General features: G+C 39.8%; 1 protein-coding gene across 1 annotated transcript; it reads left to right on the top strand.

The window, feature by feature from the left end:
• The first annotated feature begins 78 nt into the window (after positions 1-78).
• On the top strand, positions 79-13,012 carry SRD5A1 (steroid 5 alpha-reductase 1). The gene is made up of 5 exons (XM_042048755.1): positions 79-464; positions 3,169-3,335; positions 7,244-7,345; positions 9,479-9,629; positions 11,771-13,012. The coding sequence occupies exons 1-5, from the start codon at positions 139-141 to the stop codon at positions 11,835-11,837; spliced, it is 813 nt and encodes a 270-aa protein (XP_041904689.1). The 5' UTR covers positions 79-138; the 3' UTR covers positions 11,838-13,012.
• The last annotated feature ends 985 nt before the right edge of the window (positions 13,013-13,997 follow it).

Here is a 13,997-nt window from a genome sequence, read left to right as displayed (position 1 = left end):
GCTGCTTCCCGGCGGAACTTCCCGAGCGCCGGGCGCGGCTCGGCCCCACCCACAACGGGCGGGCGGTGCCGGGCACGCCTCCGGGCACGCCTCCGGCGGCCACTAGCGGTGCCGGATGGACCGCGGCGGTAGAGCAGCATGGGGCTCGGCGGTGGTGATGGTGTGTGCGCGTTGTGGCGCCGGGCCGAGGGCCCCGAGGAGCGGCGGCTGCTGGAGCTCTTCTCCTACGGGCTGGTGGCGCTGGGCGCTGCCTCCGCCCTGCTGCTCTGCTTCATCCCCATGCCCTACGGCCGGTACTCCTCGCGGCGCTTCGGCTGGCTGCTGCCCGCCCGCCCCGCCTGGGCGCTGCAGGAGCTGCCCTCCCTCCTCGTCCCGCTCGGGCTCGCCGCCTGCGGCGGGGCAGTCGCGGCCGCCCGGCCCAACCGCGTCCTGCTGGGCTGCTTCCTCCTGCACTACGCGCACAGGTGCGGGGCTGGGGCGGATGGTGGGGGCACCCTGCGATGCTGGGGACAGGAGAAGGGATCGGTCTTCATAGAAATGCCTGGTTGCTGCTTCCCGACCGAAGGGGTTGAGGTTCTTGTCATTAGCGTTTGTTACTTAATGTAATAGTTACTGACGTCTCTTCTGCTTCGCTACATTGAGATAGTCTGTGTTGTTACGGGAGCCGGGTAAACAGCCGCGATGATGCGACGCTGGCTGCCTTGTGCGCACTGTGCTGTGCACTGCGATGCTCAGCGTGCCGCTCCATCCCTGTGCTGCTGATGTGCCTCATGGTGACTCCCGCCTCAGCAATGGATTGACCAGGCTGTCTTACGGTCACAGTGTTACAACAAGGAAAGTTCAGCACCGTGTACTGATATAATCTTGATGTTGCGAGACAATAGCTATTTTCCAATTATATTGCTCAACATTATCTTTCAACTCCTGTTTGTTGCAGGAGTTGGACTGGATGCAGATTTCCTCCAGCTCAGCGCATCCAATGAGTCATTAAAATACTGGCAAAGCCGAGGCCGAGTGCCCTTTGCTGCCAGGTAGTCAACAGTATTCAGGTATTTTGTAAAAGTACTTGGAGAAGGCAGCTTAGCTGGAGACCAGGTGCGATCTTGCTGTTCCCTTCAATTCATGGACAGTAGCTACTGATCATACTCCACAAGTAAATTTGCCACCAAGACGGGAGCAATAGATTTGTCAGGTTTATTTTAAGCCACTTTTGTGGCTGATATGTTGTTATTTTCTGGTGATTATCGAGAAAAGCTCTTGCTTTTGACCAAGCATATTCCACAGCCTTGTGGTGGGGAGGTATATGACATGTGGCTGATGTGGAGGCTGCCTTTGAAAACCTGGAACTGTGTCTTTGCTCCCCCTTTTTCTGTTCTTAAGCATAAAGGTATTAGCTTTGGTATGGGGTCTTAACTGATCCTTGATGTCTGGGAATAGCTAGGAATGCGATGCAATGGTTTGTACAGAAAGCTGAGCTGTGCTGTAGTTTCTTTTTTTCCAGTTGCTTACTGCTATTGCCAAACCTGAGGGATTCTTCTGTAGGTGAATGTAGACTGGAAGAGACCTCTGTTGATTTACCAAAATATGAATATCGATCTAATATCGATATCCAACTGAGATGGACAAAAACTCTCTAACAGTTTAGAGTTAGAAAGTGCATGTTTTATTTGGTGCCAGGCACTGCTTGGATAGCTCCCTAAGTCGCAGGCCCTGATACAAGCAAACATGATACCTTTTATTCCGAAATATTATGAATATCCAAAATACAAATGTATATTCATAACATTAACACCTCCCATTCTCCGCTTCATATGGAAATGAGCTTACATGTCATTAAGCATGCGTAGTGTGTGTTCTGAATTGAGTCGGTGATCTTGAATTGGGTCAGTGGTCCCAAGAAAGATGGAGTAACTCATCTTCCTCATTTTGACCTTTTTGCCTTTCTGAGCTTTAACAATCCTAATTACTTTAGTGACCTCTAAGTTTCCTCTTGCATGACTTTTGGATGGGTTCCCACCAAGGGAGGAAATTGGTAATTGTCCTTGTTCCCTATACCAACTCATCAATGTTTCTGTTCCTCGTTCTAAGCACAGCTAAGCAAACATACAAATGACAGATCATCAGTTATTTGGTAATCAGTTACCAACATCTTAAAACCCATTTCAGGTCCAGCTCTCTCAACTATTTTAATTAACTCTAGCTGGGCCCAAATTCCTTCCTATTCTAACTAATTTCAACACAGCTAGCCTATGACTAAAATCTTTGTTTCTTCTAAATCTATGTTTCACTGTTATCTAGTTCTGTTTGTTGTAGCATAGTGGGCTTTAAATAATCCTGTAGTGAATTTGTTACTCTTTCTTGAAAGCTGTTAGAGTTATGGTTCCTTTGGAAAGATTATTTTGAAGCAGTCGTTCTTGGGTAGATGGGAAACACGTGAAGAGTGCTCAGGCTTCAGTGATCCTGCTTCTGTATCATTATAGATCATAATTAAATCAATAGACCATTGGGAGTTGCCTAGTTCCACAAGAAAGAGCACAAGAATATTCACCTGCTCTTCTTGTTTGGAGCTAGTTTGTTTACTTGCATAATCCCCCAGGAAAAGCAATCAAGATTCCTTTCCCAAATGGGATGGCAATTGTGGGTTTGTCATGTCTTTAGAGGTGTCATAGAATGCACCAAAATTGTCGAGGTGAAGCAATAATTGTTTTGACTTACGGGGTAGGGAGGAAACTGATCTCATTTAGGTTAATTTCAAGGGGATTGACTTTCTTTCTGGAAGTGCTGGAGGAATTTGGTGGCGGGATCTTGAGACCTAGCTCATTTCAGAAAGCTCGATGATACAACTGAGGATTTAGGAACAAAGGAGGACAAAAATGGGCTGTGCTTAATATCAGTTGCCTTTACTACTCTCACCAAAGTAATTGCTTTGGATACGAAGTCCAAAATTTCTGCCATGTGGGGAGAGAGGACTGATCTTGTAATTCCAATTAGGCAAAAAAAAAGAAGAATGTTTTAGGTGTTAAAGCAAGCGCAGCTATCCTTTCAAACAGGCACCAAGGACTGGTGCTGAGAATTTGAAAAGTAGGGTAGTGTGGACAGTGTTTGGACTTCAAAACTATCTTTTTTTGTGATTAATACAATACATTTTCTTTTCTTTGTTTACTATAGGGCACTCATCTTTCCTCTTCTGATCCGTGAAGGAAAACCAACACCATTTTTCACTTTTGTGTTAGCGCTTCTGTTCTGTGTTTTCAATGGATACTTGCAGGGCCGGAGCTTAACCGCCTATGCAACTTACCCTCCAGGCTGGTTGGGCGATTTATGCTTCATTACAGGTGAGTTAAATCATGGTATGAGAACATCAGGTGTAATTTTCCTCTGTCTTCATAGCTCTTAATTTTTTATTGTGCTCTTACAGTATCTTCAATGCCTTTTTATAAGTCTTCTCATAATTTTCTTATTGGTGTAGCTGGAGGCCTTTTAGCCTTTTTTACTTTAGAGCTGTGAACTGACATTTCTTTCTGCAGTACTAGGTGAGCCGGTTGTCATCTTTACTCTTTAACACCCAAGTAAATCCGGGTCGTGTATTTCTTTTGATGTAGTAACTTGAAGCCCCTACGTGGAACCAGCAGCATACAGGTTTAGAAGAAGCAAAGATTTTTTGTGTAACATGTAGATTAAACTAAAGTAAACAAATGCATGGAGTAAAAAAACTAGCAAGGGTAGCTGCTAACTACCGACATACCATGGCAAATGCTACAAGTCCTTGGTGTCAGGATATCTACACTGGATATGCACACAGGCACCAATCCACCTGCCCTTCTAATTGGGGGCTGGCTTTGTCAAATGACCAAGCTGGCCCCACAAGGAAGGGGTGGAGGGGTTAATCATTCACTCCCAGTCGGGAAGTGAGGTTACATTATACTTGAAGCCATGGATATGATTAAAAGGCTAAGATATTTAATGACAAAGTATTTTGTTTACCATACTTTTTTGTTACCTAGGCATCTACTTTTGCCCACTGTCAAAATGATAGTATCATTTCCTAATGAAATCTTTACAGAAAGATCATTTTCCTCTGAAGATAAACCAGAATATTTTGCCTTATCAGTCAAAAGCAGAGTACTGGACTGTGATAGTTGATCTGAGTCAGTACCCTTCTTTTTGTTATTCTGTAGCCAGAGCAAGTTAGTGTTTCTCCTGGATTTCTCAAGCCTTTTACATCAAGAAGAAGAATTTATTGTCTCTATTCCAGTGTTACTGTGGATGACAATAGAGGACAACTGTGCTAAATGCTGTCATGAATATAAAGGTGAAGAAATTTACATCTAAGTAGATTCTCTTGCCAAGATTAGGAGGCAGTTTTACTTGTGTGCTAAAAATAGAGAAATTGAGGTACAAGGGAATGACTTCAGAGGGCACTAGAATATATTTGAAGTCTTCTTGGTACTTTCAAGTTTCCACTCTCCTTAAATTGGAATCCAGCAAAAAAAAAAGTTTAAAAGATTTGTTGATCAAAACTGTTGAAGACACTGAAGCCAGGCAGAATTTTCTTTCAGTGTCCTAGTTCAAAAGATATCTAGTGTCCTTAGTCAAAAGATATCTCAATGCAGTGCTGTGAACAAATCATGATTAATGAGCATAAATCAGTTCCTCCTTACTCAAATATCTTTTTTTAAAAAAAAAGTTAATAAGACTTGTTGCTCAAATTTCCTTGAGTTCTTTTGGGCGGGTTTTTTTTTTTTTTAAGTTTCAAGGATATCTGAAAGATGCAAATATATAAATGACAATAGTTAGGTTCATCTGCCTTCAGTTATGAATACTTCTGTGTATGAATTAGTTTGATTTGTATTTGTGTTTTTTGTTGTGGTTTTGTTTGTTTGGGGGGTTTTTTGCCAAATAATACCAGTTTGAAATATATGCTTTTATGTATATTTCTAGTACTGCTAAAGTAAATAAGTGTTGCTTTGGTGACTTTTGTAAGTCAATAAAAATTGTCCTGAAAACTAAGAAATTGAAGATTCTTGGTATACTTATCAACCACTTTAAGAATATGACCACTGCTGATTTTTTGAGACTGTAATTACAACAGACCTTGAGATAAAATTTGGCATGCCGATTAACAGCTAAACTGAAGACCTTTTTTTTATTATTATTATTTCTGTAATTAGAATATCTTTTGGAGTTTTTTTTGTTTTGTAGTGCATATCGACATAATTGGATCTTAGCAATTTATAGTTGCTATTTGGTATTCATTCCAGCTGGGCATCTCCAAATACCTGCAGCTTATGTTTGTGGCTTTGATCAAAGCAAATGCCCAAGTGAAGTATTGTACACTGGGTACTCCCTGAACAACTGGACTGTTATGTTCTAGTACTTCAAAAATATCTGACACTGTCTTTAAGCTTCTGTTTAAAATTACTAAAAAAAACCCTACTAGAATATTAGAAAATAACAATAGCAAGAAAGCATATTTGCTGGTAGTTAATAAGGTATTTCTTAAGCTGTATGAAGTTACATGTGGAAGATAAATGAGTGTCTACAAGTAGCAGCCCACCAAGGTTCAGTAGCTGGAAGCTGAAATGAGATAAATTTCCAGTGAAGATAGAAATTTGGAGAAGGCAGCCTGATTAACTATCATGGTGAGAGACTGCAAACAACTGATTTGTTCTCTGACTGTGGAACCTTATAAGTTATTTTGTTCCCCAAAACAGACAAACTATATAATATCTGCACCAGCAATTGATTTGGAGCAGGAATATGGTTTTGATGTAATTTCCTCATGGTTTCTCTGGACTGGTTGTTGGTTTAGTTCAGAGCAGTGAACATATCCATTTTCAGAGGAAATGAGAATGTTCTGCTTCAGATGCAGAACCATGAGCTTGCAAACCAAGAACAACTTCATAATCTTTCAGCATGAACCTTACACCTATATGCCAATAACAAGCTTGTGAACTTACCAAGAGAGCTGGTCATACCCTGAAGTGGTGACTGCTACAAACAGGGACACCAACACCTCTGTGCTTCACCCTCGTGTCCTTTCCTTATCTATCTGCACTTTTAGTTGGAAAGTCCTTTCTTCCTTTGCTTGCTTTAGCTTCTCCAAACCCCTTGCAGTATTTTGTGTTTTTTCTTACTCCTTTAAGTCCCAATTCAACTGCTTCCTTCGAATGTTGATGGCTAACTCTTCTGTGCATCAAACCACTTTTTTTAGTAGCAGCTCTGCAAAGCAGAGCAGCACCTGCAACTCACAAGGTGCAGGTGACAGAACATCAGGACCTCATCTGTTGCATGAAGCTTTTTATCTGGCAGTCAGGCAATTAAGCACAAGTACCACCTCTGCTCTCTTCACACATCAGACCTGAAGAGCACATATGCTTGTCCATATCTGGGCATAATCTTGTAGGCAAGGGATGTGGGTTACCAGTGTCCCTCCTAATACGGGTAAGCATTTAGATGCTCCAGATGATTGTGTCTTGTTGGAAAGACTAATCACAGAATCTGAGATTAGGCACTGGTTAACCTCAAAATACAGATCTTATCTGTTCCTTATCATCAGGGAGCCTTCAAGGGAAGTTAACATAGGTGACACATTGCCAAGGGGTCAAAATAATGAATGTCAATCATAAATTCCTTTTGATTTATCCCATACTCATGGCAACATAAGGATGCAGAATGTTACAACAATCTCAGTTTCTGTGAAAGGCTGTTATAAATGGCTAAACAATTTTGCTGAACGGCACAAGTAGATGGTACATTAATTCCTTCACAGCTGTATTCCTTTTATTGCACATAAATCTGTTGGGGAAACTCTGATATGCTATCAGTAAAAACGTAAAAGGAGAGTGGGGCTAAGATATGTCCCTCTGGGAAAATTAAAAATGGCTGTTTATTTCAGTGTTTAAAATTTTAGCGTATTTGTTTTTCTTTGTGCAAGTTAGGGATACATACACATTATATCTGCATATATGCACATGCATACATTTATATACGTCTTGCAACATAAGAATAAACTTCATTTTTACAGTGCCATTTCATTTCTAGGGAGCTGTTGGTACTGTGAGCTCTACTAGCTGAAGAGCACAGTGTGGGAGTGGGACTGTGCAAGATGTCACCAAAACTGTCTATGCTGCTTACACTACTACTGCTTTGAGACAATATGCCTAATGTGATATCTGACTGTAATGTGTTTTCTGAAGGAACACTGTGCACTTAATATAGTATTTTCAATATTTTTCTTCAGGTTTCTTAGGGTGGTTGATTGGCATGGCCATCAATATTCATTCTGATCATATTCTCAGGAATCTGAGAAAACCAGGGGAAACAGGTTACAAGATACCAAGAGGTAAGTAAAAATGGTACAGAAATTAATACAACAAAAAGAAGTATCTCTCATACAAGAGGTGGAGAGAGCTTGCACTGTTCAGACTGGAGAAGAGAAGGCTCAGGGGGATCTTACCAAAGTTTATATATACATGATGGGAGAGAACAAAGAAGAGAGAACCAGGCTGTCCTTTGGGGTGCCTAGTGACAGAACCAGGAGCAATGGACACAAAATTCAAGCAAAAAAAATTATATCTGAACTTCTTTTTTTTCTTTTTTTTTTCGCTGTGAAGGTGGTCAAACACACAGGTGTGGAACAGGTTGCTCAGAGAGATTGTAAGGAGACTGAAAACGAGACTGGGCATAGTCCTGGGCAACCTGTTCTGGCTGATCCTGCGTCAACAGTGGGGGTTGGACAAGATTATTTCAAGAGATCCCTTCCAACCTAAAAAGATTCTATGTGTAAATGAATCTAAAGCTTGGTTTATTTTAGAGGAGATAGTAATTTATGATATAAGAGGCAACTGGAAATAACATTTTGTTGTCTACCTGAGGAAGTGATTTTATAGTTTGAGAAACATCTTACCTTTTTTCCTCTTAAGCCAAGTATTGTAAGGAATCTGTTTGATGGTATCACTTGGCTTGTGCAAATCTTTGGGTTTCTTGACCAATGTTGGCTATATTTTAAAAAAGGGGTAAAAATGTAACAGCATTGCCCAACTTTCCAGAGAATCAGCAGGTGGGTGGAGAAGAAAGACCTAAATTATCAACCCAGTGTGGGGGCAGGAAGGGAGCGTAGAAAGTACTCAGCATGTGACCCGTCTCATAGATGAAGAGGGAGGTACCTAAAGTAATCTGAGAGCAGCAATAATTGTGGAAAGGGAGACACAGGGAAAAGAGGACAGAAATCCAAATGAATTTGGCATTATAAATTCTGGCCTTCATGAGAAAATGGAGAATATGAAAGGCTTTCTTATGGAGCCTATTGAAGTGTTAAGTGTTAAGGTTATTGACACTTTTGGAAACAGGCTCTCTTCCAGGTAAGTTACACTCACTGAGAGCAGAAAGATAATAGTATCTCTGAATTCTGTTCTCTCGCCACATTTTTTCTCTTAGTTGTTGCTTTTTCTTGGTTGTTAATTTTTTTTTTTTTAAGAAAACTGTAAGAACTAAGATATATAAGGTACCCTGTTATTTTTCACCAAGAAGGTAACTTATAATTTTAATAGATGTAAATTGAAGTGCTCATGTGAAAAATGAATACGAACATACTGTACTGTGTTCAGTGTACAAAAAAGTTCTGAAGGGAATATGTTATTTGCTGCAATATCAGGAGGAGCTGGTCTTTTTGGTGTTGCTTACCCAGTTGAAGTGCTAGAATTTCATTTTTCTTCTGTCACAAAAGTAGTGTAATTAGAGCAAGGTCAAAACATGTCCTTTATTACATTCACCAAATACTTGTTTGTTTAGTCCCACTAGTAAAGCACATACTGAGATGTTATCAATTTGTACACTGACTTTGGAATTAGGGTGAAATTCTTGATTTATAAAATTCCCAGCAGGTGAGTACCAATTGTTTATGCACAATTGTCTGTACAACAGATTTATCACAGACTGCCAAATTTTCACTGAGTGTAAGGGTTGAAACAGCAGATCTGATGAGGAATGGGAACAAAAGTGCAACAACTTTGTAAGCTAGAGAATAAATTTGGAACTTTACTTCATAATAATATTGTTCATAATTAACTTGATTTCTAAAGTACTTGAAGAAATGAAAAATTGTAGGATAACTAACCCTATGAGTATTTTCTGGGACTCAAGAGGAGTATGTCTTCTGTTTTTACATATTTTAAAAAAGGTTTAGTGTATGATCAAAGAACATAATTATTTGCAAAGGCATGTACTTGCTTCTGATGCTGGTCAATCATCTTTTCTTTAAATAATGAAAGAGGAAAAATGGAGCTACAAAAGGTCTGTCTTAGAATGAAGTCTGAAGTGATCCTTCATACTATAGCTTGAACTGAAAAATGCTGCCTCCACTGCCCTTAAAGATTAAATAGAGCCATTGGTGATATAGCTCCTATTTGATGTACAGAAAAGATAACACTGGACATCTTGATTAAAGTATTTTGAAATAACTCTGTCCTGCTTTCAGGAGGAATGTTTGAGTATGTCAGTGGAGCCAACTTTTTTGGAGAGATCCTGGAATGGTTTGGGTTTGCCCTTGCCTGCTGCACCATTGAAAGCCTTGCATTTGCATTGTGTACTCTCTTCATCCTGGGTTCAAGGGCAAGACAACACCACAAGTAAGTGTTTGTGCCACACTGCTTTTCCATTTCACAAATTATGCCTCATCCTATAGGGATGTTGCAGAGCAAGTCTTGTGAAAGAGACTGCTGCTGTAGGGAAGAATATGATAGAGAATACCCTGAGAAGATTAAGCACTGGAGAATTTCAGCAGAATAGTACAGAGCATAAACACACAGTTCAATGAGGTCATCAAAATAATGTTTAAATGAAGATGCTTCATCCTGGATCTGTAAAGATTACAGACAAGTTTGGCAATATTGTCTTAATTAATCAAATACTGTACTTTCCCTTCTCAAACCTGTTTCTGTAATATTAAAATTTGGAAAGTCACTCAAGCTGTCTTTAACAGGCACAATTTATAGTGATGTCTGTATCATATTGTCTATAATCAAGCATATGGACAACATGAAAACAGTTCTGGTAGATGATATGTAATAAAATCTCTGCTCTAAACATTCTGACTGCCCAGGTACAGTATTTATAATGTGGTTTTCCTGCTAACAAGAGGGACCATACTTTGGGGACACTTATTTCCTGAAAGGATTCTCTTTAAGAAATAGAATGGTTAAAAGAACTTGAGCATGTTAATTTTGTCTTGGTCATTTTCAGCTTCCTGCTTTGGTTCTCATGTTGAAGCTTAGTGGCATAAGAGGAAATAAACATGAATTTAAGGAGGAAATGGGTTGAAAAAAAATTACTCACCACCTGTGAGGGCAGCCAAGTCTATGTCTAGTGGAGCCCTGAAAAACTCCAGAAACAGAGGTTTTCCTTCCCCTTGTTTGTAGGATGTTCTGGGTCTGTATTACCCTCCCAGTGAACAAGTTTCTTCCACTACCCAACCTGAGCCTTCTAAACCTGTTGCCTATGCCCATCTCTTCCTGTTTTATCACCTGCTATTAGTGAGCAGAGTTGCAGAGTATCTTGAGCTGGGAGGAGCATTTGAAGGTTGTCCAGTCAACTGGTATGGCTGCTCCATCCAGGACAAACCACAAGGCAATGCCCAGTTGCCCTGGGCTCATCCAGTTGAGTTCTGAGTGTCTCCTCCTTGCCAGAGGAAGCAATGACAGGTTCTCCTGCCTCTCCTTGTACATTACATTCTTCAGGTTCAAATTCCATGGCTGGTCTCCATCAAGCCTTGATGGCACTCTTTCAGAACATCAAGAAAAGCTAAATGTTGTTAATGGAAGTTATTTACACTAAAGGAAAAAATGCATAAAAATGGAAGAGTGGTACAGGAAAAAAGCTCCGAGCTACTAAAGATAGAAATCCATGTAAGTGAAGAAACATGTTAGTGTAGTTTGTTTAGTTTAAAAAACTTAGAATAAATGACTGAAATGAGTAAATAGGGTAATAATGGTATTACCTAGATGCAGGTTATCGTGCATTGCATGTTTTGTTCTGTTTATTCCAGCTTTATCCTGCAGTTAGCTACTGATATTGAGAATATCTGCACCTTTGAGGAGCACAGGTGAACTTTAGCTCTTTTATTTCAGAGAAGCAGAAGAATAAATATTCAAAAATGGGACTAAATGTGCTTGTTATGGAAGGTGAACACACAATATCTGATAGTGCTCCACATTTTTTTCTTTTTTAAATTGTCTGTATCTGAAAATAGTGATGGTCTTTGAGGGATGTTAGCAATGAGGCTAGTGTAATGTTTGTCATGTTCAGTTTGACTATCCAAATTCTAACTGGAACTGGAGACGTTTCTATGCGGAATGGGACTCTCACTTCAGTGTGTGAAGTATCTCTTGCTTCCATGTGAAGTCATTATGCAATAACATGTTTTTGATTTAATTTTTTCTCCCTCTGAAATGTCAAAAACACTTACGATGTGTAACAACATACTTTTTGAAAGAATGGGCTATTCCTTCCCTGACTGATCTCACCACATCTGTTGGTTTGATTTCCCATTGCTGGCAGCTGTACTGTAGTTTTGTTGTATTTGGTGATTAGATGTCACTAAGGTGATGCAGTAAGTGCCATTTTTCTATCCAGAGTAGGTTCTAAAGGCATTTGTTTTGTTTGTAGACAAAAACATGTATGGATCAAACTGGATGCATTGTACAATTACTTAATTTCTTCAGCAGCGTTTTGAAGACTCAATACTCATCAGATTTCTTTCTTTGTTTTTCAGATGGTACCTTGAGAAATTTGAAGACTATCCAAAGGACAGAAAAATTGTCATCCCATTTTTGTACTGAGCTGTGCTTTTAACACTTTGAGATGTATGCTTTAAGTAACAGCCAACATTTTACAGATGCTGGCAGGTTAGCAGCATACTCTGCTCATCACTGTGACAAAGCCTTTCCATCAGTGCTGCTATTACTTACTGCTTTTTCCTCTTAATGGTAACCCAGAATCTGATGGACAGGGTGAATAGGAACAGAAATGCTTTTCCAGCAATGAAGCACCTTCATAAATGCATTAGGCAATGAGTCTGAATTGGCATCGTGGGAAGTACTGTGCACGACTTCTGATGCTTCTTTTTCTGCCTGTGAGGGCTTCTGCTGCTTCCACTCAATGTAGCCATGCTGTCCTAAGGATTGTGCTGTGAGCTCAGCCACCCTCACTGCAGTCTGGATGGTGTGTTCTGGCTACACTTACAAACAGGGTTGATTTTAATTTTTTTCCTTGCCATACTAATCCTTTCGATTTCCCCCTACCTGCATGTCCAGAAGAGCTGGTGATGCAGACCAAGGAATTAGATAAATATAGTTGTTTTTAGATGAGAGGCAGTGTTTTTCCTTCTCTTTGCACTCTTACAAATATAGGGACGCGGTATGGACAATATTTAATGATATTTACATAAAATTTGTACTGCTAATAGATTCATATTTTCATCTGCCTCTTAAAATTGATAGCTATCTCAATATGCAATATGTGTCTTCTCACTCTAAACTGGTTTTGGAAGTCTTAGGATACTTAGGCTGATGTAGCATTGTTAACAATTGTGTAATGTTTTCTAACTTACTTTATAAAAAAACCTTGAGATTTTAAAAAAAATTTCTTACTATGCTGTTTTAAAAAAATCAAGTGTCTTCCTTCTTCTGTTGCTAACATTCCAGATGATTTTATATTCTAAAATTCTGGAGCCTTGCGTCAGTTCTCATAGCCCAACCTTTTACTCAGGAAGGACTCCAGAATGGTTTCAAGAACATGATGGGGATCCCAAGCATACAGATTTTCAAGTTATCTGTGTCTTTTGCATGGTTGTAATAATAAAGAATCTTTTAGAATTGCTGACACAAAAAAAACCCCAAAACAACTCAAGAGAACTAAAAAAAAAACCAAAAACAAACAAACAAAAAAAACCCAACAAAACCCTGAAGTGAACAACCAAATTCTAATAATTAAAAAAAAATTCAAAACAAACAAATGAAGAACTAAAAAAACTTTCCACAAAACCCCAAAACTCTGCTGTTAATGTAATTTGAAAATAAATGGAATTCAAACTTTTACCAAGTGTCATCTGCTCTGTTTGCCCTTTCATGTTGGGTTATGTTCTTCAAAAGAAATTGGTAATATAATTTTGCCAGATGCTAAGTTTTCCAGTAAGTTACTGCTGTAAGATTTGTTTTGATGAACAGCCATGATGCTTGCTGGGGAGAGAGGATGATGAAGAGCTTGATTTACTCCTCAGTGTTAAAATGGAGTTATTGGACAATAGAAGTTCAATAGGATCACTTAAAGAGTATTCTGAAGGTAATTTTAGAATCATAGTCTTAAATATCAGGATATTTCTAAATTCTGTCACCTCTGCAGCATTTTTTAAAAATCTTCTTATCTAAATCATCCATCTATCAAAAATCTCTTTTAGTGGAAAAAATGTAGGATTCAAAAACCCCTATCTACTCAAGGTATTTAAACACTTACATAGTTTCTGGTGACTATATATCTTTATTGGGTTTGTGTGGCCAGATTTTGGTAGTGAGGGGCTAGGGGTGGCTTCTGTAAGAAGCTGCCAGAAGAAGCAGCTGTCTGGCACAGCCAGCCTGTTCCTGACCAAGTGTCCTGGGTTGCAGTGTATTCTATTACCATCCTCAGGAGCCGTTGAAACCAGGTGGGGCAGTGTTTCCTTGCCTCCTCCCCCCAGACTATCTTGCTGTTAATTGCCCATCATTGTCCTGCCGCCTGACTCAGAGATAACTCCCTCTGGACTATTCTCCTGTTAATGAGCCTAATCAACACTTGGCCTCATGACTTGTTACCCCATTGTGAGATGCTCCGCCCAGAGGGAGGAACCAAGCATCCCATCGTGGATATAATCTGAGGCTGAACACCAGAGACACCGGCTTCCCACTGGATTTCCAGAGGACAGGAGCTACACAGCCACCATTGGACTTCCTGAGGAAGAGCAGACT

Source organism: Corvus kubaryi, unplaced genomic scaffold (genome assembly GCF_017639235.1).
Source record: "Corvus kubaryi isolate FWS band 111438036 unplaced genomic scaffold, C.kubaryi_AGA036_p1.0 68, whole genome shotgun sequence".
NCBI lineage: Eukaryota > Metazoa > Chordata > Aves > Passeriformes > Corvidae > Corvus > Corvus kubaryi.
This window is presented reverse-complemented; position numbering and strand designations above follow the sequence as displayed.